Source organism: Centrocercus urophasianus, unplaced genomic scaffold (genome assembly GCF_019232065.1).
Source record: "Centrocercus urophasianus isolate 14NV4802_14NV808 unplaced genomic scaffold, USGS_Curo_1.0 seq_1228, whole genome shotgun sequence".
Classification (NCBI taxonomy): Eukaryota; Metazoa; Chordata; class Aves; order Galliformes; family Phasianidae; genus Centrocercus; species Centrocercus urophasianus.
Genome location: NW_024884396.1, coordinates 28,664 through 52,590, shown reverse-complemented (window position 1 = coordinate 52,590; position 23,927 = coordinate 28,664). Strand labels below are relative to the sequence as shown.

Genomic DNA, 23,927 nt, shown 5'->3' with positions numbered 1-23,927 from the left:
TCCCATCCCAATCCCATCCCAGCTACATCCCAGCCCCATCCCAATCCCATCCCAGCTGCATCCCACCTGCATCCCAGCCCCATCCCAATCCCATCCCAGCCCCATCCCAATCCCATCTCAATCCCATCCCAGCTGCATCCCAATCCCATCTCAATCCCATCCCAGCCCCATCCCAATCCCATCCCAATGCTATCCTAATCCCATCCCAATCCCATCCCATCCCCATCCCAATCCCATCCCAATCCCATCCCAGCTGCATCCCAGCCCCATCCCAATCCCATCCCAATCCCATCCCAGCCCCATCCCAGCCCCACATCCCACTCCCCACACTTGTGCGATGGCGTTGGCCACCTGCAGCGTGGAGCCCGGGGCCGACACCACACATGAGCCCCCAGCCCAAACGCCGTCCATCCCCTCACCCGGAACGCCTGCAGCCCCAGCCCGTTCTCTGGGAAGTGGAAGCGCAGCAGACGGAAATCCCGGCAGAAAACTGCCAGCTCCTCGGGTACGAAGGTGAGGCTGGAGGCGGCCGTCAGCACCGTGGGTTTGGTGAAGCTGCTGGCTGAGAAGGGGGGCAGGCGGTGGCCATCAAACCCCCCCGGGTCATTGCAGACGGGGTCGAGGTTTCGTCCCCCATCCTGTCCCCTACCTGCCACCAGTGTGCGGATGCAGCGCAGTGCCACGCTGTAGTCGCTCTGCAGGAAGGGGCTGAAGCTGGGGGGCTGCAGAGGGGGGGGAATGATGGGAGGTGGCTCGGGAGCCTTGGGGGCAGCAGGGCAGGAGCAGGGCCTCGCAGCCCCATCCCCGCCCCGCGTCCCACAGCGAGGAGCTCCCAGGGTGAAAGGGGCAGTGGGGGTCATGTCCAAGGAGAGGTTTGGGGAGGGCAGGAGGGGGTCAGGGTGCATGAAGGGATGGGGCCACACTGGGGTCAGGATGCAGTCAGGGCCAGTCTCAGATGCAGCTGGGATGGGGATGCGATGCTGCTGCTGTAGGATCGGGACAGGATCAGGGTGGACACATCCAGATGGATCAAAATTGGGTCAGGATGCAGACAGCTTGGGGTCAAGGTGAAGGCAGGCCGGGGTCAGGAGGCAGCTGGGATGGGACTGAGACACAACCGGGATGGGAACGGGATACAGCTGGGTTGGGGCTGAATGAAGGCAGGGATGCAGCCAGAATCGTTGGATCACAGCACGGTTTGGGTCAGCAGGGACCTTCAGGAGCATCTCATCCCTCCACTGCCAGCAGGGACACCTCCAGCACACCGGGCTGCTCGAAGCCCCATCGCATCCGACCCCATGGATGGGGAACCCTCAGCCCCCCTGCGCAGCCTGTTCCACCATCTCCCCATCCTCACAGTAAAGAATTTCTTCCTACTATCTCCTCTGGATCTCCCCTCCTCCAGTTTAAAGCTATTTCCCCTCACCCAGTCGCAACATGCCCTTATCAAAAGTTCCTCGCCAGCTTTCCTGTCAGCCCCCACCAGGTCAAAAGATTACGGGTAGTTTAGGGTCAGGACGGGGATGGGATGTGGATGGATTGGTTCTGGGTGGGGTGGGATGAGAACATGGGTGGATGGGGACTGGGATGCAGCTGGGACAGGGTCAGGGTGCAGGCGGCTGGGCCAGGGTGTATGCAGATGGCTGGGCTAGGAATGCAGCCGGGATAGAGAGCATGGATGGGGTTGGGGTGGCATTAGGACACAAGTGGATGGGGACAGGAACGTAGCTGGGACAGGGCTGGGGTGCAGGTAGGAGAGGGTCAGTTGCAGCCGCTGGGAGTCAGGGTGTGGGCATCTTGGGGTCAGGATGCAGCTGGGATGGGACCAGGATGGGACACGGTCGGATGGGGACAGAGATGCAGATGGGATGAGGACACGGGCGGGTCGGGACGGGGATGCCGCTGGGTCCCGGTCAGGGCGCAGCCCTGAGGCTCAGCGGGCAGCGTGGGGTGAGGACGCAGCGGGTTTGGGACCGCGACGGGCCGCGGCTGGGACCGGGGAAAGGGGGAGGGGAGGGGGGGGTCGCGGTGCGGCCATGTCCCCACCTGCGCTCCGGGCACGAACGCCACGCGGACGTTGGTGCAGAGCAGCGTGCCCCGCACCGAGCCGCCCGCCCCGCGGTGCCGCACTCCCCGCGCCGCCTCCAGGACCACCTCCCCTACGGGACGGGACGGGATGGCACGGGACCCCCCAGCAGGGCCGGGTCGGTGCCCCCCGTAGCGGACCACCCCCCCCACCCCCTACCTGGCAGCACGGGGAGGGCCGAGAGGCCGCCGCGCGTCGCGCTCATGGCGGAGGACTTTGCCCGCAGAGCCCCGCCCGGACCCCCCCGCGGCCCGCGGAGCTCCGCACGGCACTGCCCGGGGGGGGGGCGGGGCGGGGGGTGGGGCGGCTGCTGAGCCTTTGTGGGGTCCGGGGGTCCCGGGGGGGGTCCGGCCGCCCCCCGCCCATCAAAGGTGCGGGGCGGTGGAGGTGGTGCCGAGTCCCATAGGGATGTTGTGGGGGGGGGGGAACCCCGTGAGCGCTATGTGGGATGGGTGGTGCTGGGGGCGTGCAGTTCCCCCCACAGCAGCCCACCGGGTTATAAGGCGCTGGATGGGGTGGACTGCAGGTTGCTGAACCCCATAAGGTTGTATAGGGTTGGAGGGGGGGGAGGCGAGGGGGTGCAGCTCCTCCCTCCCCATGATGTTGCGTGGTGCTGGAGGTGGGTACGCAGCTCCCTGAGTCTTACATGTGGTGGGGGGGGTCTGCATCTCCCACCCCACAAGGTTCTGGAGGACAAGTAGATCCCCACACCCTATGAGGGTTTATGGGTCTGACGGAGGTGTGCAGCTCCTGGCACCCCAATGCAGTGGCACAGCGCATCTCCCTGCACCCCACAAGGGATGCGTGGCGCTGGAGAAGGGGCCTGCAGGCCCCAAACCCCATAAGCTTGTGTGCTGCTGGATGGGGGGCTGCAACTCCCTGAACCCCATAAGGGTTGCATGGTACAGGAAGGGTGGGGAGGGGCTGCAGCTCCCTGAGCTCTGTGGAAAGATGGGGAAAAGGCCGAGGGGGTGCAGTTCCCTCCACTCTGGAATTTTTTAAGGTGCTGAATGGTCACACAGCTCTGTGAGTCCTGTGTAGGGTTGGGGGGGCTGGAAGGGGTTGCATCTCCCCCCACTCCATAAGGTTGTATGGTGCTGGTTGGCGGGGGGCTCCTGCAGCTGGCACCGCAATAGGTTGCTGTGGTGCTGGGGGAGGACAAATCTCTCTCTGAATCCCATAAGGGATGCGTGGTGCTGGAGGGAGGTGATGCATCTCTCCACCACCCCATAAAGGAGACACAGAGTTGGACAGGGGGTCTACAGGACCCTGAAGCCCATAAGGGATGCGTGGTGCTGGGGGGGGGTTGCACAGCTCCCAGCACCCCAATAGGTCAGCATGGTGCTGGAGGGGGCCATGAATCTTCCTGACTCCTGTAATGGAAGCACAGTGCTGCACTGCGGACGTGCAGCTCCTGCATCCCACAAGGGATGGATGCTGCTGTACCCCACACCTCTCCCCAGCCCCTTGCCCCCCCATGACTCACCAGACACCCTCCCCCCCCCCCTCCCCCCCCCACTTCTTTTGGCCCACAGCCCTTTTCAAGACTCCCACAATGTGCATCTCAGGCCATCCCCAATACTGCACCTGTAGGAATAGGGCACCCGGGGCCCTGCTGGGGCTGGGGCTGCAGTGCTGCGCAGACAGGAGGAATTTCCTGCAAGCCCTCAGCCAGGGCCAGATGCCAAAGCCGGGGTCAGCCCGGGATACCGACGCGCTGCAGCACAGGGGAGCAGCTCCCAGGTCAGGTTCTGCGGGGGCTTTTGGGATCTGACCCCAAACAGGTTCACCCCACAGAGCCGTGGGGCTGCAGCCGCCCCTTTCTCCTCCTGCCTCCGTTTCAGTGTTTTATGGGGCTGGGTTGTGTCTGTGCTGCGCTCCGAGCATCCATCCAGCAGTGCCTGGGGAAAAGGGTCCCCTAAAAGGCCGAGATGGAGAGAGAGGCAGTGAATTCCCTTTGAGAGCGGCCTTTGGTACCCAGCAGAGGGAAATCTCAAATGAATGGGAGGAAAATCCACTCAGACCCACAAGCCCAGAGCTGGGGAGGCTCAGCCCACGGCGCAGGAACGAGGCGGGCGTGAGGAAGAGCTTTTATTGTCAGTGAGGCCATGGAAGCAGAAGGAGCGGGTACAGCCCGATACAACGCGCCATCCAGTGCTGGTACAGCTTGTTTTGGGGGGGGGGTGAAGGGAGGGGGAGGGGGGAAGGTCACCAACCCCATAATTGCAATAGGAATTGAAAAAGAAAAGGGTTTTGTCCAGATCTGCGGAATTCATTCAGGTCACCTCTTGTGCCGCAGCCTCCCACCCAGCCATGGACGCGCGGGGCCGAAGTGGGGCTCAGCCTGCAGGTGGGACAAAGCGGGGGGCACCCGGCCCTCCTCCCACCACCCCAAGAAGTGCATTTGAAGCCCTGGGCATCGCGGCGGCCGCCCCGTCCCCATCCCAGGAAGCAGCTTGGTGCTTTCCCCCAGGAGAGGCGCGTTGGAGATGGGCTGCTCTCCCTTCAGCCCCGCTCATAAAGACGGGCGCCTGAGCTGGGCTGCAGCGCGGCCGCGGGAAGGAAGCGGTGGATGGTGAAGATCTTTGCAGTAAATAGGATTTGTATTGAGGGATCCCTTTAAAACAAAACGGAATTGCCGTTTCACCATAAAGGAAACAAAAAGGACCTGCAAAAATCCCGAAGAAATGCAGCCATCGCCCCCGGGTGGAGCTGTGAGGGCCGGCGATGCTGAGGGTCCCCGCTTCGTAGGAAAAAATACCCTTCCACTCACTTCACTGAAAACCTCATTTTGCCTAAAGCTTTGTTTGTTTGTTTGTTTTTCCTCCCCAATTTTGTGTGTAAAAAAGCTACAAACCCCACCACCCACAGCATGGAGGGCAGAGCAGGCGGGGAAGCTGCTGCCCCACGCGCTGCTGCGCCTGCAAAACCCCCACAATGGGAAACTGCACCCACGGCCCAGCAGGGAGGTCGCAGCCCTCAGACCCCCTTTCTCCTCTCCCTCAGGAACGCTGCGGGGACGCAGCACTCCTCCAAAAGCCCTTTTCTCCCCCAAAGCCCTCAGGAGGAGAAGCAGCGGCAGCAGCTCCACGTGGGGTAGGAGATGGTTTTCTGTTGGGAGCCGCACCAGCACCTCCCGCAGCCATGGGGTCGGTTTGTTTCCTCCATAAGCCGACGTGGCTGCACGCGTCCAACCGCTGCTCTCCTACGCTTCTCCCCTCACAGCACTTTGCTATCAGCAAACACGGAGCGGCGCCGAACCCAGAGCCCAAAGCTCAGCCCGCTGTGGGAGGCTCTGAAATGGAGATGTTTCCCCCCAAACCGTGGCCACGGGGCAGCAGCGGGATCTGCCTTCCCCCCTGTCCTGCACTGCCCACGGTTGGGGCAGGGAGCGCAGAGCTTCACGCTGCAATGAGAGCCCAGCAGCCCCCTGCACTGACCTGTGCCGTTCCCATGGGCCGGGAGCTGAGCCCCCTGCATGAGACCCCGCCGGCCCCGCCGTTACCTCCAATGGCTCACGGCCGCCCTGCACTCAGATCAGCAGCGGTAGGAAAAGCAAAACCAACTTCAGTGAGTGAAACCGGTGAAAGAACTCTGCTATTTACAGCCAGCTGAGCCCGGGGCGCCCTGCAGCACAGCAGCACAGCAGCACAGCAGCACGGTGCAGCCGGCCGCCTCCAGGGGGAAAGGCCCTAAATTCTGTGGGGTTTCAGACATGAAACGGGCAGAATCTGCTGTCAGAACCGAGAGCTGTAAGGCTGTGGGCGATGCTCCAGGTAAGCAGCCCGGTTCTCCCCGCAGCAGCACGGGGAGGGATTGCATAGTTGGGTGCCTTCTGAGAAACAACAACAAGGGAATGTTGTAAAGCTTTTGAGTTATCGGCAGAACTCATCTTTTATTTCCACGTGGTAAAATGCTGAACCTCGCTCTATACAGGACTGGGCCGAGGATGGAGCCCGGTTTGGGATCCCTAATTACAAAAACAAACAAAAAAAATATATCTGTGCAAACATCGCAGTGCTGAATCACAGCCCCCCCTGCGAGACGTGAACGCCGGCGACCGCAGGGCCGAGCGGGGAGCGCCGCGGCCGCGTGGCTGTGAGTGACGCAGTGACGGGTTCGCCTTCCTTACGCCTCGCTCTTTAGCCCTGTTATCAAAAATATCTCTCGTATTACTCAGCCTAAAGGTCAGTTACGTGGCTCAGCAAAATGGAGCCGAGTTAATTCTATTCAGCAGAACAGAGGTAGTATGGAAGTAGCTTGCTCAAGTAGAAAGTTATCGCGCGTATCCACGTGGGGCTGGAAGCTAAGGGCGGCGCGGCGTTACCTCCCGTGCTGCAGGGCTCTGTCCTCTCTCCTGCTCCACGCCAGAGGTTTTGCTGGTGGGGGCACCGACCTTCTGCCATCTCTGTGCCGCCAACAGAACGGCTCTGCTGCAGGAAAACTCAGCACGGCTCAGCGCTGACACCACCCTCGGTCCCCCTCCCGCCCTCCTGAAGAGCTTAAAAACAGTATTTAAAAACCAGAGCCGAGCCCGCGGGGGGGAGGGCAGAGCCCCCGTGGTGCTGAAGGCGCTGAGACATCCGACGGGCTCGGTCCCACCGAAACAAAACGACAACATCCCGCTCCAACGTTTCTCTCGGTACCAGGAAAAAAAAAAAATAATAAAGTGTTAAAAACAAAAATAAAAATCTCTCCGTTGAAAGGTCTGCGACTTCCTTACTGGGATCATGGGGCGTTCCGCTCCGTTCTGGGAAGCACTATTGGAGCGGGGCGGCGTCGGGGTCCAGCTGAAAGCTTTGGTCTGGGATACGGATCGCCGGACCCCCCTTCCGCCCCCAGCTCCCACCTGAGCTCGCCCCTGCGCCGACCCCATCCAGGCAGGATGAGCCCCTCTGCCCCAGTCTCTGCAGGGAGGCACCGCTCCTCCCAGCCCCTCGCCCGGATCTCCTCCGCAGCGCAGAGCTGAACGCCGCTGTCAGCCCACTCCCTCCTTCCAGCCAGCGAGAGGAGCAGCGCGGGGACAAACCACACATTATTGCATTCCTCACGTGCTGCAGGTCCGGCCCTGGCAGCGCTCAGAACCTGTGCACCAGCGCCTCGCGCTCTTTACGTTTCAGCTCCTCTTTGTAACAGCAGGAGCAGAAATTCCCGGTTTCTGGGTGCCCGTAAAAGCTGCAGTTTGGCTGCTTGCATTTGGTCTGCTGAACGCCATAAAGAACCCTGCCTCTCGTCTTGTCCACGGCTGCTCCCTTCTGCGGGCCGTCCTGCTCCACGTACTCCCGGTAACCGTTGCTGTGCTGGGGGGGAACGCAGGCAGGGGCCTCGCACTCCGTGGGGAAGCTGGGCTGAACGTCCGTGTCCGTGGGGGAGAACCTCCCCACGTGGGAAGGCTGCGGCCGCGCCTGAGCGCAGTGCCGGGGCAGGGTGGCGTAGGGGGGGAGGCCGCTGCAGGAGCCCCCCGCCACCTGCCGCCGACCCTCGTGGTAGCTGGGGGGGTGCGAGCCTTCTGCACCGCCGCCGACCACGGAGGGCCTGGGGAAGGTGAAGACGCCTGAGTAGCTGGAGGGAAACGCGGCCATTTTAGCGCCGATGGCCAAATCCGGGGTGTGCATGGTGTAGGCCGGGGGGGGCTGGGGGTACACGGGGCCGTGCAGGGCTTCCTCGCCCCTCGCCTCCACCTCCAGCTTCTTGGCAGGGGCGGCGCTCCCCAGCGCCTTCTTCTCCGCCTCCTTTTGCTTCTGCTCGGCCAGGAAGCGCTCCTCAGCATCCAGGAGGTACTGCTGGATCATCTCCTCCTGGTACTGGTGCCGGTGGCCGGTCTTCAGGTGGCCGGCGAAGATGAACTTGCGCTCGCCCTGCATGGCAGCGCGCAGGATGCTGAGGCTCAGCCGCACGTCGTTGCTGTACTTGTAGGGGTCTGAGGGCTTCTCGGAAGCTCCTTTACCCACGCAGCTTTTCTCCCCAGGAACCGAAAGGTCTCCCTGGGAGGATTCCTCCTTGCTGCCTTTCCTCGTCTTCAAGGATCCCTTTTTCTTCTTCTCCAGGGTGTCCCCCTGCCCGTTGCTCACACCTCCCTTGATAGTTTTGCTGTGCATCAACCCACCCATGTTCTTTTTTAGCTTACTTCCCAAAGTCTTGCCAAAGCTGCCCAGCTTATTGGCAACCGAGTCGGCCCGTTTCTTATCCTTTTCCTTGTCCTTTTCTCGGTCTTTCTTTGGTTTCTCTTTGTCCTTGCAGCCCCTGCTGCCCCCGTTGCTTGCTGAGCTGCTGCAGACCGACTCCTTGTCTGACTCTCCCGACTCCGCAGCTGAACGGGCATCGTCCCCTGCTGAGGCTGTGGGGGATTCCGGCTGGGCCAAAGGCGCCTGGGAGAAAGAAAACACATGGCAAGTCACTGAGCTGCTCAGACAAGATTTTTAGGCTGAAGGTGAAGCAGAGACGCAGGCATGTGCTAGGAGAACGGAGGGGACGAGTGGCGGCTCTCAGCTCCGGAGCTACTGCGCATCAGAGACGCTGCAGCAAAGAGCGACCAAACGTCACCGCTCGAGCTGTGCTGCAGCTTTAACAGCTTGACCTCAGGCAGATCAGAACGGCTGCGATCAGAACAGCTCACGAGGAAGTCCAGGGAATTTTTGCCAAAAGAGGAGACAGGAGGAAAAGGAGAAAAGCAAGAAACCTCCTCCACGCTCGGCAGCCTGGGGACATCCCCACCGCTGGGGCAGCTGCCGCGGTCCGGCGCCGCATCACCACCGAGATGCTGGAAACAGATGGAAGTTTTCAGAACTCTATGAGCCAACGTAAGGTCCCAGGAAAGCTCCAGTCACACCGTGACCCTCAGGGCAGCTTCTGGCGGCTGTAAACCAACGCTCAGTGTTTGTCTGGGAACAAGCAGCAGCCGCCGGCGCTGCCAAACGCACACAGCAGGATGCGTGCGCAGCGGGGCGCAGCGGGGCGGCCTCACGTTGGCGTGAAGGGTGAAAACAGGCTCGAAAAGCTCTGCAAAAAAAGCGTGCACCAAAACACGGGTGGCTCAACCGCCCAGAGCAACGCAGCCGCAGCGCAGAACGGAGCGCAGAGCCTCACGTGAAGCCGGCGACGATTTCACCTCTGCGGCCCTGCAGAAGGGAAGCGTAAATAATTCAGCAAAGGAAACGCTCCTCATCTCTTACCTGCATGTCACAAGGCAACGTGATCCATTTAACATTCATGTAGCTGTGCAGCAAGTGCAGCTTTGCTTCCAACGAGAGCGTCACGCTGAAATGTAAAGCAGAAGAGTCACAGCCCGTTTCTACGACAAAGGTTCTTTTTTCCACGTTAATTTGTCTGTTTTAATGCATTTTCATAGATCAGTTAGAAACAACCAAGACAACAGCAACACAAAAGCCAGCGTTTTTAGAAGTCTCCCAAACCTTTCAATTAAAGCCAAAACAAGTATGCGAGGAGACTTCTGAATGTCAGAATGGAGTTTTCTACGAGTTACAACCAACTTGGCCAGCAATCCTTACTTGCATGTGAGACAAGTAACAAGACAGCAGACGTCACAGATCTAATTAGAGCTCCTTTCAAAATGATTTTCCTCTTAAAAAATAAAAAAAATAAAAAAAGTAAAGATGTTTTCTCAACAATTTCCACTTGCAGATTTTTTCCCCACTAAAAACACAGGTATTTCCTATTGGCTCAGAATCCCTCCGAGGAGACATCTGTACCTCTTAAGCCTGCCCTGAGCCTGAATACTCTGACCTTGGAGGTTTCTACATTTCCTAACCCAAAGTCACATGACGGGCCAGTCATGCCCCAGCTCTCCCACCACGATGCCACTGCTGGTGATTTCTGGCTCACCAACAGGAAATTTGCTCCTCCTGAATGATGACAGGGCTTGCCCACAGCCTGAGCCCAAAATAGGCTGGGGCTGCCTGCAGGCCGTCCTCCGACTCCAATGGAAGGTATTTGCCTTCTTAAACGGGGGGGCACAGGAATGGAAAAATACACCTTTCTCATGTCTGCAATACAGGCTACAGCAGCTGCTCCTCCTTTGCTTCTCAGGTACAATCTAAGCCTGATCTGCACCTCCACGCAGCATTTGGAGCAATCACCTCTTACCCTGCAGAGGGAAGCTGGCGAGATGTCATCGTCCCACCCAGAATATTCTACCAGAGCCCCCCGTGTTTGTGAGCATAACCGAGGAAGGGCCGCACTGCAGCCACTCCGTGCCCCATCGCCAACCTGGCCAGCTTGACGTTGTCACCGTCATCCTTTCCCCACTGCCAGTCCTTCCCAGGATCCACTGCAAAGTGCACGGGGAGCAGCTTATGCTCAGAGTCTGTCAGGGGGATCACAGCTGCGCAAGGAAGAGAACAGAAAGGCCCTCAGCACCCGAAAGGAGGGGATTTGGCACGGAGACAGAGCCTGCCGCCTCCGCGCCGCGTCCCCTCGGTCCCCAGAACTGCAGCTGACACGGAGCTGCATCCACCTCCAGCACACAGCCCAGCTGAATCCAGCTCCCCTGCAGGCTCCCCGAGCCCCGCGCCACGTTGCCAGGCTGCGAGGGCTCACCAACAACAGCGTCAGCTCTGATGGCCTCTGCTGCCACCCAAAGCACACGCAGCTCTGCGACCGCAACCCAGGGCGCTCGTTTATCACATACCTTGATCTTTCGTGGACTCCTTCTGCTCCATGGATACCAGGGCAGAGAAATGGGCTTGGTCGTATGCCAGTACCAACGGAGAGCGGTGGCATTTGTTGGCTGGAACTTCCAGGGGAAGGTAGATACCTCCAAAGGGAATAGGGGCAAAGGCTGGAAAGAAAGCAGGCTGATCAGTTTTCAAGACAGGTTAAAGAGGGAAGAGTTGTTTACACTGAAAGTGCTCCAGAACACTGTTTGTTTCACTTCGAGGTTTTACCTGCGGTTTTCTGTCAACTTGAGGGACAACAAACCCCCAAGGCAGACATTCGTTTCACACCAGGAGAAAAACAGGTACCAAATGAATCTGTGTTTTCTATGAAAGCCCTTCTTCGCTCCTCCACAAAAGAAACAATTAAGTTTGCACCCAGAACGATGGTAATTGATTAATCTCTGACAGGAAATTAACTCTGCCAGTGGAAAACACTACATGCAGGGAATGGAATTTCCCTTCTGTACACCCACATGTGCAGGGGCAGAAGAGGTAGAAAAGCATAATGAAAAGGCAACAGGACAGGCTGTGATGTCTGCACGCCTCACACCCTCCCCTGGAATCACCCACAGCAGCCACAGAAGCTCAGCCCCCCCTGTGCTCCGCTGTCAGATTGGAGATCCAGCTTCACTGGGCACAAAGTGCCCAGGAACCACATGGAGCCAAGGGAAAACGCACGGAATGAGCGCATGCAGAAAAAGAACCAAGAGTGCCATTCCTACCTTCTCCCCCTGAGTCTCGCAGCATCGTGTCTGCCACCACCACGATGGGCCTTTTCAACACATGGGCAAGCACAAAAACGTGGAACTCCTCCAGGCTCTCATACACGGGTTCCTCGGAGCTTTCAACACTTTCAGAAACAAGAAATCAATCATTTTTCATCCCCCGCGCCTCCGCTCATTGCTTTTAATGACAGCAAGAGATTCCGACACTGTTTCGCTGCAGCTGCCTGTCAAGTTTCATTTTCTGATCTCAGATTTTAGACATAGATCAAAACCAATTCCTTTTCTAAGACAAGGGTTTGTTTCCAGGAAACACCATCGCGTTCCTTGCGCTTCTTGGAGCCCCAGATGGCGTTAATTTGGGATGCCTGCAGCAATCAAGTGCCCTTGCAACACGGAGGGGCACAGAACGCTGCTCAAATCCTCGTTTTTTGTTTCTCACTCTCATTTTGGGGCCATGGAGATGATAAAAGATGGGAGATCAGCGTTCAGCTCTGTCCTGCTCCACCTACCCTCCGCAGCCGCCTCCGTTGGTGCCGTAGTGCACGCGAGGTTCGCTGGAGGCCAACTTGATCAGCTCATTCCACTCCTTCTGCCACTCCTCCTCGGTGTAAACCAGACCGGACTGAAAAAGGCAAAGAGGACAAAATCCTCAGACTGACTTTTTTTTTCCAGTTTCTGCAGTTTTGTACGCGCGGCCCCAGCGCCTCCCTTTGGGTTGGTGTAAAAATCATCAATTCGTCATGCAAAAATGCACGCGTTTCCCAAATCAGTATTCTCACAGGGAGACAATCAGCCTCAAATGAAGACCTGGAGTGTTTGTGGGGTGGAAATCAACATTTTGATCCACAGAACGAGAGGAAAGCTTTACTCTTACTCTGATCCAGCATTGAAGGCAGTGGCACTGCAAGGAAAACCCACGTATGGCACAGCCTCACAGACCTGCAGTGCTCTGAAGACACTCCGTCCACAGCAGCACACGTACAGAACACGCTGCCCCTCCTACAGCCATCCTAATCCTAAAAGGCTGCAGTAAGAATTCGGTTTGGGGACCACAGCTCTTCTAACACAGCAGCTTTTCACAGAGCTTCCAACACAACCAGGAGTTGAAAGGGATCAGACACCACACGAACCAAAATGGGAAACGACCTAAAATGGACCAAGCAAAAAGCTACGCTGGAGCCTGCTGTGTTCGAGGTCCTAAGGAAAAGCACCAAGAAACGCCCCAGCAAGTGCAGCAGCCCTCCTCTCCTCCTGCTTTCCTGGGCTCCAAAAATCAGAGCTCCAGCCTCCAAACACAACATCCTAAACCTTCTGAGCCGCCAAGGAAACCTTCACGCCACGAACCAGAAGTAACTGACAGTTCAGCCAGCTCCGTTTGCTCAGTGAAGTATTAATAAGTTTCTCTGCTCCTGGTCAAGCTTTTGCTATGAATTCTTCCATCACCCATCTAAAGCAAAACAAAGGAGAATGTTCCACCCGGAGTGAGCTGCGTAAGTCAGAGCGCTTTCCATCGCTGGGCTGCATCTTCTGGAGCTGCTCTGGAAGGGACGAGCCCAGCAGTGCCTGCAGCACTGATCATAGAATCACAAGGTTGGAAACGACCTACAAGATCATTTAGTCCAACCGTCTCCTCATCACCACTGATGGAACCAGGGCTGCTCCACCCGGCTGCACGCACCTCCTCTGCCCGCTGCTGTCCCCAGATGCTTCTGCTGGGGATGTTACAAGGGAATGGCACCACCAAGGTCCTGCAGCATCAACATTCTCAAGTAAGATCTACAAGGGACAGGACTCTGTTGTTAGCTAGCTCTGAAGATAGCCTTGAGCATGCAGATTAAAGAGATGCCCAGAAGCATGCTTTCAATAGCAGTAAAACCTCCACTATTTATTACCACTCTGTTTCAAACAGTGAAATACACTTTTTTTTTAATCAAACCGTCAAGATATTAATCTTTGTGCCCTTCCAAAAACAAAAAGGAAGCTGGGAAGTAAACAACATCCTTCAGTGTCAGGTGGAAACCAAAGTTTACCCTGCTCACAAAAAAAACAAGAGCGCCATTGGAGGACATGTGGTAACTTTCCACCTTGACAAAGGCAGCTCCCTGCTTTTGGGGTGGGGGCTGAGCACGTCACAGCTTTGAAGTCTTCAGTGTGGCAAGTTCATGATTTCCTTTTTGGCTTCAGCTGCGGTGCATCTTTCTGACCCCCTCCCACAGGAGCACTTCTTACGCATCGCATCCTGCTGCCGGGCAGCCCAGCAAGGCTGCATCTTCAGCCTGTGGCGATGTTTGTTTTCCATAACATGGCTCTAATAAAGGAATTTTCCTACTCTGTAACACAGGGAATTTCACCCAAGTTTCACAGCCAGAGTTTACGTTGAAGGATATTTCTCATCTTGGCGCTAGCTGCGGACTTGCCTAAAACCGAAGACATTTGTTTTTCCTCCCAAACTTATGGGACGTCTGATCAGGATTTTGCACTCTGCTCCCAGGCTACATTCAGTCTGGTTCCTACCTCCTTGTTCTGCTGTGTCTGCTGCCAACGCCAGCGCCGCTTCAGGGCTTCCCTTTCCACACCTTTATCCATTAAGGCATAAAGGGATTTGCGAAGCACGAGATCTCTATCGTGGAAACCCCACATACCTGCATGGAGGGAAAGAAAAACACTGGGGGATTAGCAAGAACTGGCACTTCTCCACCCTCTGCTACATAATCAGTGTAAGCTTAAGTCCTACAGCGTGCCACAAAGCAGGGCAAGTGGTACAATGGGAAACGAAGGCAGAGCGATGCCAGTTGAGCAGGGCCAACCCAAACAACTGATTCCACAAACTCCCTGCTCAAAGCCCACATCCCATCCACGGCCTGCTTTCAGACAGCCACGTAAGAAGCTGTAAGGACTCCAGCTACAAGGACTCTCCCCCAAACCCGTGAGCACATGGTGCCTTCCACCAGCGCTACGCTGCTCCGTCGAGGGAAAACGCAGACCAGGTGAAATGAGACTGTGGCTTCGCTGCGTCTGAACAGAGCCAGCCGCACAAAGGAAATACACGAGGCCACTCATTTCGAAGTCTGGAAACCTCAAAAATTTGTCACGAGGTGAACTCACAGGAGCAAAACTGGGCTCTTGGAACTGCTCTGCTCAGCCACCTCCGGAGAACTGGGCGGCTCTGTTATTTCACATTTCCTTCAGAAACACGGGGAAACTTGCCAAAGGGAAGAGGCGAGGCCCAGCCCAGCGAGAACAGATTTAGAAGTACACAAGCACTTGGCAGCTCGCTTCCCTCGGCTCCAGCTCTCCTCGCCAGCCCTGCGCATCCACTGCTGCCTGCCTGGGGCGAGCAGCCAGACCGCGGCATCCCACAGGGACAGAAGGGCACGCGGTGCTGCTCGTCCCGGAGGCAGACAGGGTGCCTGGGCTCTGCTTCCACCTCCAGCAGCAGCAGCTGTTTGAGCTGACAGCAGAAAGCGGCTGGGGTAAAGAGGGGAGGCTGCTGGAGGGAATCACTGAGCTGCTTGCCCGGCCATGCGCTCGGTGAAGCTCTTACCCAGGGACGCAGCATGGAGCAGGCAGTTCCCATCACCCGTGGTGGCCAGGGGAAGCAGCCTCTGGCAGCTGGGATCCACGTTCGCCCACCAGTTCAGACGACCTGGGAATATTTGAGAGCATGAAAACCAGGCACATAGCTGGACACAGAACCAAAAAAATAAGGGAGATGAGGGCTGCAGCCGGCTTAATCTGCAATGGGAGCACCAACAGAGATGAGCTGCACGTCCATCCTGCAGCTGGAAGAGGAAAGGAGCGAAGAAGATGCAATAAAAGGACAGGCTGGAATTACGACATCATCACGGCGACCTGGGGAGAAGGCCAGGCTGCAAGAACAGGCAGGACACGGGAAATAATGACTTCAGGTCAAATAAATCAGAGCTAAAGCTGGAAGCAGGAGCCAGCCCAGCTAGGATTTAACCCGGACCAGCGCTCTCCTCCTGCCCATTTTTCTCTCTGCTTGTTTCACAACTCCAGCCAACCATCAGGCCGAAAGCACGTCCAAAGCACCAGCCACAAAAGGTGCCAACAGCTCTTCTGGTTTCCCCAGTTAATAACCAGAGTGCTCTCAGTTGCTTCTAGGAAGCAGAACTCAACGCATCTCGTGTGGGTAGCTCTCAGAACTTTTGCTGCTGAGCCAAGCAGCTTTACCAATGAAAACGTAAACTGACAGTGCTCAAAAATAGCAGCTTTTGGGTAATATAAGGCACGTGAATGACTACAAGTTAAGAGAGAGGGTTTTCAGCTCATCTAAAAATAGAAGCTAGGAAAAATTAACACACTGCAGTTCAGCTGAAGGCTGGAAGTTAAACATCGATCAGGGGAAGGAAGCCGTGTTACGACTCCAGCTCACAACTGCTCACCACTGCACCGCGGCCCCTGGAGGAGGCTGGGACTTCTGGCAGCAGATCCTGCACCTGCAACAAGCACTTGGGAGGGGATGTTCTGTTCAGGGGGCAAAAGCATTGCACGCACTTGAACTGCTCTTCCAGCACAGCTTCCTTTTCCCTGCACTTCCAGCAAACATCCCTGCTCCTGAGCACGGCCCCTGGCTCCACAAGGAGCACGTGATTGCTTGAAACTGTTTGCACGACCTCAGTGAGAGCAGACGCAGGAGAGCTAAGTTCACAAAAGCACTTTTAAACACCGCTGGGAGATAAACACAGGAAAAGCATAACAGGCAGAGCTCGCTGGGATGCGATGCTGCCGATCGCTTTTCTCAGCATGGGGAAAGGAACCTGCTGGAGCTGCGGAGACAATAGCTGTGCTTGGAACAGGGGCTGATCTGCACTCAATATTGCTTCTGGCACGGCGACGTCGCAAACCTTCGCCAAATGGAGCGGAGCCAGAAGAGCAGAGCGAGAAGCAAAACGGCATCTAACAAAAGCTGAACAAAATCAGAACGCTACCGCAGTCAGCACTGAGATCTTTATTGCCTTCGTGTGTTTCCCTGGGAACGTTGCTGCTCCGTGCCTGGAAGCAGCCACTGGGTTTGTGAGATTTGTCTTCCCAGCGTGTTTGCTGCACCTCTGCTCAGCGCTCCGGAGTTGTGCAGACCCCCAGAGAGCACAGCCAGGCCCAGGCACACACACACACCTTCCGCAGGCTCTTCTCTTTGTGGCACGCAGTCACGACGTGCTGCACATCCACGGCGAGGCACGCAGAGTAATTTGTCCAGACTTCCACACGCTCTGAGTTATGCAAGAGAGGTCGTCGCAGCTTCACTCCCTCCGAAGGAGCCGCATTCCCCAAACTTTCTCAATATTTTGCTTGTGGCAAGGCAGTAAAGGGCCAAGAGGCCCCTACGAGTATTTAAAACAACATCTTTCTCCACGCACAGTTATTAGCAGCAACTCCTGGAAGCTCTGCATGCCAGCAGAAGGGAAAAATAATTGGATTCAGGAGCACAATGGATCTTCCTGCCATCAGCACTTCAGCAACAGTGAGAGAAACGAGCGTGTGACTGGCAGGACAAACTGACACGCGCACCAAAAGCTTCGCTGTTGCTGGCTCACTGCTGGCTCATCACAGCATTTCGGGCTCCTGGCTACCTCTCACTTCTTCTTGTGCTTTTCAGCTTGTTTCTCTCCCTGCTGGCTGGCAGAAAAAGCTCCATTATGAGCTGATGCTGCTCCAAAACCTAAGAGGTCAGCGACAGCTCTTTTGCACAGCTGAAGCAGTCCACAGCATCAGGGGCTTCCCTTTGCAGCAGCCACCAGCAGCACCGCTCTTATGGACCCAGTTCCACCACGCAGCTGCTTTCAGGATGTTTTTCTGCACGGCAAAAGCATTTGTTTGTTCCAAAACAGCTCAGGAACCCGCGTCCAAACTCACACATTTTGCGAAACGCAGCTTTCCTCTAACAGGAACCTCTAAATAGGTCACACAAATAGGAAGGAATGAAGACAGCGCTGCTCCTCGCCCAAAGCCCAGCGCTGACTCACTGAAATCAAATGGCTTCCCTGAGGCTACCAGGGACTCCGTGCGGAATGAGGGCCGCCCTCCCAGCGTTCCTGGGGATGATTTGTTCTCTGGCTCCTCAGGCTGACGCGATCCAGCGCTAACACCCACCTCTGTGCTTGAGCAGTTGCTGCAGAACACATTTTTCTCCCCTTGCTGAATCACCGGGTGGAGAAGGAGTGGGATCACCTCCTGGAACTGGGTTATCAGAGACCAAAAAAGGAGAAAGCAGCAAGAAAATGTGGCAAGCTCATTGATCCTATCTAAAACTAGATAATTTGTGCGCAGGCTCCCTCGTCCAGTTCGGAGCCCAACTCTTTGACAAAAGCTTGCAGAAAACTCTCCCATTTCAGGATCTGGCAACAAGAGCTCATCGAGATGCACTCACACACCTGTACCTTTCTCCCTGACCAGAACGTATCTTCCACCATCATGAAGGCCAAGAACCAGAGGCTTACCACACGTCACAGCTAACCCTGCTGCCGTTTCCACCTGCAGGAATGCTGCAGAGCATGGCAGCACCAGCTCTAAGGCTGGCTGTTGGGCAACGCTTCCCCCAGAGCCGAGGCTCAGATTCCCACTCTCAGTGCTGAGGGTGACAGCAGAGGGGCCAAAGGAATCCCAGCCACGAGGTTCTGCACGAGCACTGGCCCAGCAGGAGCCTCACGTGTTGGTGATGCAGCAAGGTGGGCCCAGCCGTGAGCTCACCTCTCTCCTCTTGGTGAGGGGCCTGGAGCATCTCTGCTATGAGGAAAGGCTGAGTGAACTGGGTCTGTTCAGCCTGGAGAAAAGGAGACGGAGAGGGGAGCTGATCCAGGACTGTAAATATCTGAGGTGTGGGGGGCAGCATGGCGAGGCCGGACTGTTTTCAGTGGGGAGTGGAGACAGGATGAGGGGAAACGGCCGGAAACTGCAGCATAGGAAGTTGTGCACAAATATGTGCAAGAACTTCTTTACAGTGAGGTGACGGAGCACTGGAACAGGCTGCACAGGGAGGTGGTGGAGTCTCCTGCTCTGGAGATGTTCAAGACCTGCCTGGATGCTGAGCTGTGCAACCTGCTGTAGGGAACTGCTTTGGCAGGGGGTTGGACTCGATGATCTCTGGAGGTCCCTTCCAACCCCTACAATTCTGTGATGCTGTGATTCTCTTGAGAAAAATCAGTGCGGCCAATGACTGAAAGGCTCAAATATCTGCAGAAGCTTTGCAGGTCAGATGCCAGTGCGTAAGAGCGGGGAGTACGTGCGCACACGTGCCTCTGGTCAGGCACGAGCTGAACCAAGCTGAAAAGCTTCAGGAGCCGGGTGATGCATGGCTGAGGCAGGGACGGAAGGGTGCAGGTTTCTTTGATTGCCTGCTTTGAGACGCGGGATGCTTACGCTCCAGGAACAAGGAACTTGTTCACCAGTCCAACAGCAAAGCGAGCGTTGAGGGAAGAGAGGCTGAATCCTTAACTCAGCAGTTTTTAAACAGTCCACCTACAGACGCTTACTGCAGCGCCAGCCTGGAGGAAGAAGCAGAAGTTTCCTTGCCAACATGCTGGGGGGACTTTTGGAAAAGGGCTTGGCATCATTTCACTGACCTCGGAGCAAAGGCACAGCAATCAAGCCTAGGGTTTCTTTCCACTCTTCCTGACTTTACAGATGGCCTCAGGCAAGGCGCTGCCCGCTGCTGCTCTGCGTGCAGAACAAGAAAAGCACCCTGCATCTGCAGAACACAGGACAAGGCCTAAGCCATGTAGGCTTGCAACAAAGAACGCCAAGGTTGCAGCAAGGGCCAAATTCGCAACTCCACCAAGGCCCTTCCAGAGCTCTGAGCATATTAAAAGCTTTCCAAGAGGATGTCATTACAATTTACAGCCACTTTAAGCACGCTTACTCTGCCACAGTGGTGTAAAGGGATCCCTGGATAGAATGAGAAGAGCATCTTAACATTTATTGGTCTGTAAAATATTTGCTTAATTCTCTAAGGACAGCACACACTAAATTAAGAAGGGATATCAGCGTAGATCACAGCACCGTGCTCAACACCCTGCTTCAAATCACGCTTGGAGCATCCCATATACGCAGTGCAGCCCTTTATTAAAGATAAACACCCATTTATGACAAACCCACACCTCTAATGCAGGTTCATTTTGCCCTCCAAGGGCGCTTTGTAAAAGTCAGTTACTGAACATTACCTCGGGGAAGCACCCCAGCTCTCCCATGGAGGAGCACAGCCGAGGGGCTGACGCAGCTCCCCCTGAGGGTGGGCTGCCTGCTCTGCCAACAGCTCACTCCTCTTCCACCAAGCTCACAGAGGGACCTGCTGGATGCGTTATGTGTACACTGAAGGGATTCACAGCGGTTACAGTTTTAGGGAACCGTGCTGAAAACTGGATCTAAACATCCCATAGCTGTTGGGCAGAGTTTGTGCCAAACATGCAGCAATCCAATACCCAGCCTGAACTCTGCTGAGATGCAGATAAGTGTGCTTCAATTTGCACCAGCTTCACCACGCACAAACAGCAACGCTGCCGTAACAAGATCGCTGGGATCAAGTGCTCATTTCCAAAACATGAGAATATTTATTACAGGAACACCTGAGCAGGACAGGGCTAAAATTTGAGATTAAGAATCTACGTTCTCTCTGAAGGAATAGGAGTTCTGTAGGTATGTGCACTGCGACAGAAGATGTAAAGGCTTCTGAGCTCCTGCCCGGTGCCCCCCCCTGCCCCAGCCATGTAACAGGGACGAGGCTCCTCCCTGCCAGCACGGAGGTCCCATTCATTCACCAGCCCAATCTTATTTACAGATCACCTAGCAACTATTCAGGAGGAAAACAGCACGTTGGAAAACAAATCCGTCCGCGCTCACGAGGTGGTTCCTCTCCAGGCACACACAAAGCCAGCAGACGAGTTTTCCTGCACTGAATTAGCAAGCACATAAAACGCATCATCCACCTAAAACATTTGTAATCACTTCTAATATCCGGCCAGATGATTCGCTGCTCTTTGCATTATGCAGTCATTTCTTCCCCCCCCCCTCTCGCAGTAGGGCTGATGGGACAGCACGGGGCATGGGGAGGTTTAGGTGGTGAGATAATGCAACTTGGTGTTTTTTTCAGTGTTACCATTCATGAGCGATGACAACACACACAATTTGCATTCTGTGTCTGCAGGCAAAGCGAAGCAGAATCTTGCTCAACCCTTGCACCACGCTACAAAAAGGGACGAAACAAAATCTATCACAGATACACATCCCTGCTCTCAGTTCTTTGCAGCCCTTGGCACACATGCCAGCATGTTCCAGTCGGCGCCGCTGCGAACTGCCACCACCGTGCAGCACTGGCATGGAAAAGAAATAATTTGAGAGCGTAAATCGCTTACCAGCCTGCTCCAGTGCCACCAGCATTGACTGCTCGATGAGGTCTCGCTCGATGAAGCTGCGGAACTCCTCTGTGTACACCGTGAGGTCGGGCAGCTGGAAGGTGGAGATGGGCATCTCCAGCAGGTGCTCACTGCTGCCGTTGCTGGAGACGTGGGAGCGGGCCAGGGAGACAATGGTGGAGCTGGCGTGGGAAATGCCTCGAGACAGGCGCTTTTCTGGCAGGGGAAGGAAAACGAAACACCGCTCGAATGGTGCAGAAGCAGCAAACCTCACCAAAGCCATTACTAAAATCGCTGCCTTCAGTTTGCGCTTTTTGTGAAGCTGAATTGCTCCAACACACCTCCAGCTCAGAAATAGGGAAGCCATCCTGCCCTGTACTCGGCGCTGCTGAGGCCTCACCTCCAGTTCTGTGTTCAGGTTTGGGCACCTCAGTACAGAAAGGTCCAGAGAAGGGCAGCAAGGCTTGGGGAAGAGCTTGGAGAACGTGCCCTATGAGGAGAGACTGAAGGAGCTGGGGCTGTTTGGGCAGGGGAAGAGGAGACTCAAGGGCGACCTTATTGTTCCCTGCCCATCTTTGACAGGTGATTGCAGCACAGCGGGGCTGGTCTCTTCTCACTGGTGACAGGACGAGGGGAAATGGCCTCAAGTTGCACCAGGGTAAGTTTAGATCAGATATCAGGAAAGACTTCTATACAGAAAAGGTCGTTAAGCACTTGAATAGGCTCCCCAGGGAGGTGGTTGAGTCACCATCCCTGGATGTGTCTAAAAGCCTTTGGATGTGCTGCTCAGGGACCGGATTTAGCAGAGGGTTGTTAGGGTTAGGGTAGTACGGTTGGGCTGCGGAGGGACTTGATGATCTTTAAGGTCTTTTTATGACCTTTTTCCAACCTGAGCAGTTCTACCATCCTCCGACTGCTCCACTGACGAGGCTGACGGCTCTTACCCTGCACAATGTCATCCTGCCGCTGCAGCGGTGGTCGCCCGGGCCGGGCTGCCTCCTTCTCTGGGGGTTTGTAGCTGCGGCCCTCGTTGAAGGAGTGTGGCAAATTCCCTGCGTGCACCTGCCGTAGCTGCTCGAAGTCACTCAGTGCTGCACTCAGATCCCAGTTTTTACCTGGATTAGAAGGCATCGAAAGCGGTCACCATCATACGAGAGAAACGTCAAGTCAGCTCCCACGACACCCACCTGGAAAGTAACGCTGGGCCATCTGCCCACGACATTTGGAGCTACGTTCCTGCCCAGGATTTGGATTCGAAGAAACGTTCCCATGAAATGAAGCGCCCAGCACATCAGGCTTGCTGCCCGTGGTCACAAACTCGCACACTCCTGAGCATGCAGCAGACAGGCACAGGGCTGAGAGGGAGCTGCTGCTCCTGCTTGCTGCAGATGCACAACCTCCCCAAAGCTCCCAAAACCAGAACTGCATTTCTGGCTGTAAAACGAAGGGCAGGGTCACCATAACAGCACACACTGAACACGGAGCGTGGGACTGAAGACAAACAAACAGCATTTTGCCCTTCGGAAAGGGAAGTGGAAGGTCAGGCTGTGTTATGTCCACCAGCATGCAGGCAAGCCAAGCGCTTCAGGTCAGAGCCAGAGCTCTGTTTTCTAAGCCTCCCCGAGTGCTGTGAAGACAATCCATTGTGATGCACACACCACTTCTTTGCTGACAAAGTTTAACAGCCTGCAGCTCTCATCCCTCACCTTACTGCACAACACTCCACTGAAAAACACAAAAACAGGACTTTTAAAGCTGCTGGTTTCTAACAACACTTTTTTCAGGCTCTGCGCGTGGTTTTTAAGAGGCTCCACTCTTTCTGAGCTGACACCCAAAATATAAAAGCAAGGAAAACTCCAGCCTGCCTGGGCAGCAGCTCCATCACTTTCCAGCAGGCTGCAGCCATTACCAGCCAGATCAATTATTCATCAAAACAGACTTAACTAAGAGTTGGGGGCATCCTTAACGCAATTCCCCTTGCTGCTAACACGACCCAGCAGGCTGAAAGAGTGCATGTTAATACACTGAAGTCCTCCAGTATGCAATAAATTGACCTTTTAGAAGCCACTGTCTTCCACAGGCTTTAATATATAGCAAAAAAGGAGTCCACCATATGGCTTCCATTAGAGAAAATAGTGATTTTTATGAACACTGTGAGTCTAAGCTCTTAAATTAGCAAGTTAGCAGACACCGTGGAAAGAAAGCCAACTTTATATATAGTAACTCCACTACAGGAAAGATGTATAAACTGCCAATTGGTTTACATGATAGCTCGTGGATAATACAAGAAGCATTATGTCTAATTCCCAAACGGAAATATGCTTTTCAAGTATTCAAATTCTTCTGAGAGATGTAATTTGCAGTGTTTAACGACTGACTCCAAGCGGAAAGTTATTTTAAGGTTCACCTTTTGAGGTTTTTTTTTCCTGTTTCACTCTTTGAATGAGCCAAGAAGAATCCAAGAATGAGAATGATCCACCTGATTACCATTGGAGCTGCTGGCTCATCATCACCTGCTGCAAGGCAAAAGCAACAGGAGGATGCTCTAACACTGACCCAGCACAGCTGTATTTACCAGCAGCTGCTTCAGAAATGAAAACCCTTCGGAGGGTCTGCATGCAGACGATGGAAAAGCTCTGCCTTCCCCCGTTTCCACTTGTGGAGATGTCAGCTCCACAGAGGCTGTGGGAAAAAACCCAGCGACTTGGCAACGTGGTATGAAAACGAGGTAAAACTGCTGTTGTCAAAATAAATCAACTCATGTGCCGGGGCGAGAGACACCAAAATTGGAGGAATACCTGCATTCACCTTTTCTGTCACAACCAGAAATACGGGTTTTGAAAGACAGCGTTCGAACCCCGACGTGAAACCAAGGAACCTACAACCAGAGCATCGACGCACCGCAAAACCCACAGCCCTCCAGACTTCTGCTCTTCACCACGAGCGGGATGTGAGGTGCCACGAGTGCTGCGAGCGAGAGGGCCGCAGGTTGTCACAGCGAAGGGCGCCATGGGCTGCCACGAGCCGGGGCTGCAGGCCGCCACGATGGAGGGGGCTGCAGGCCGCCACGATG

At 55.5% G+C, this 23,927-nt stretch overlaps 2 protein-coding genes across 3 annotated transcripts in view; both read right to left on the bottom strand.

The window, feature by feature from the left end:
- Nucleotides 1-328: 328 nt before the first annotated feature.
- On the bottom strand, nucleotides 329-2,310 carry LOC122156483 (myotubularin-related protein 11-like; the record flags this gene model as incomplete). The annotated part of the gene is made up of 5 exons (XM_042811232.1): nucleotides 2,246-2,310; nucleotides 2,047-2,159; nucleotides 650-722; nucleotides 420-562; nucleotides 329-351 (listed from the first exon to the last, which is right to left on the bottom strand). Coding segments are annotated over exons 1-5 (398 nt in total), but the record flags the coding sequence as incomplete, so codon positions are not given.
- A 2,154-nt stretch (nucleotides 2,311-4,464) lies between these two features.
- OTUD7B (OTU deubiquitinase 7B) overlaps nucleotides 4,465-23,927 on the bottom strand; it is a 34,491-nt gene continuing 15,028 nt past the window's right edge. The window contains exons 3-13 of one of the 2 annotated variants that reach the window (XR_006167508.1): nucleotides 21,799-21,969; nucleotides 20,855-21,070; nucleotides 15,031-15,132; nucleotides 14,001-14,128; nucleotides 11,996-12,108; nucleotides 11,484-11,611; nucleotides 10,734-10,883; nucleotides 10,313-10,427; nucleotides 9,259-9,343; nucleotides 5,527-8,454; nucleotides 4,468-4,703 (exon numbers count right to left, since the gene is read on the bottom strand). Coding sequence is in view for 1 of the 2 variants with exons in the window: in XM_042811231.1 (XP_042667165.1) it covers nucleotides 7,165-8,454; nucleotides 9,259-9,343; nucleotides 10,313-10,427; nucleotides 10,734-10,883; nucleotides 11,484-11,611; nucleotides 11,996-12,108; nucleotides 14,001-14,128; nucleotides 15,031-15,132; nucleotides 20,855-21,070; nucleotides 21,799-21,969 (2,498 nt within the window). In the remaining variant the exon portion in view is untranslated. Of the gene's footprint in view, nucleotides 8,455-9,258; nucleotides 9,344-10,312; nucleotides 10,428-10,733; nucleotides 10,884-11,483; nucleotides 11,612-11,995; nucleotides 12,109-14,000; nucleotides 14,129-15,030; nucleotides 15,133-20,854; nucleotides 21,071-21,798; nucleotides 21,970-23,927 lie in introns of both variants that reach the window. The other variant, XM_042811231.1, reaches the window with a different exon arrangement.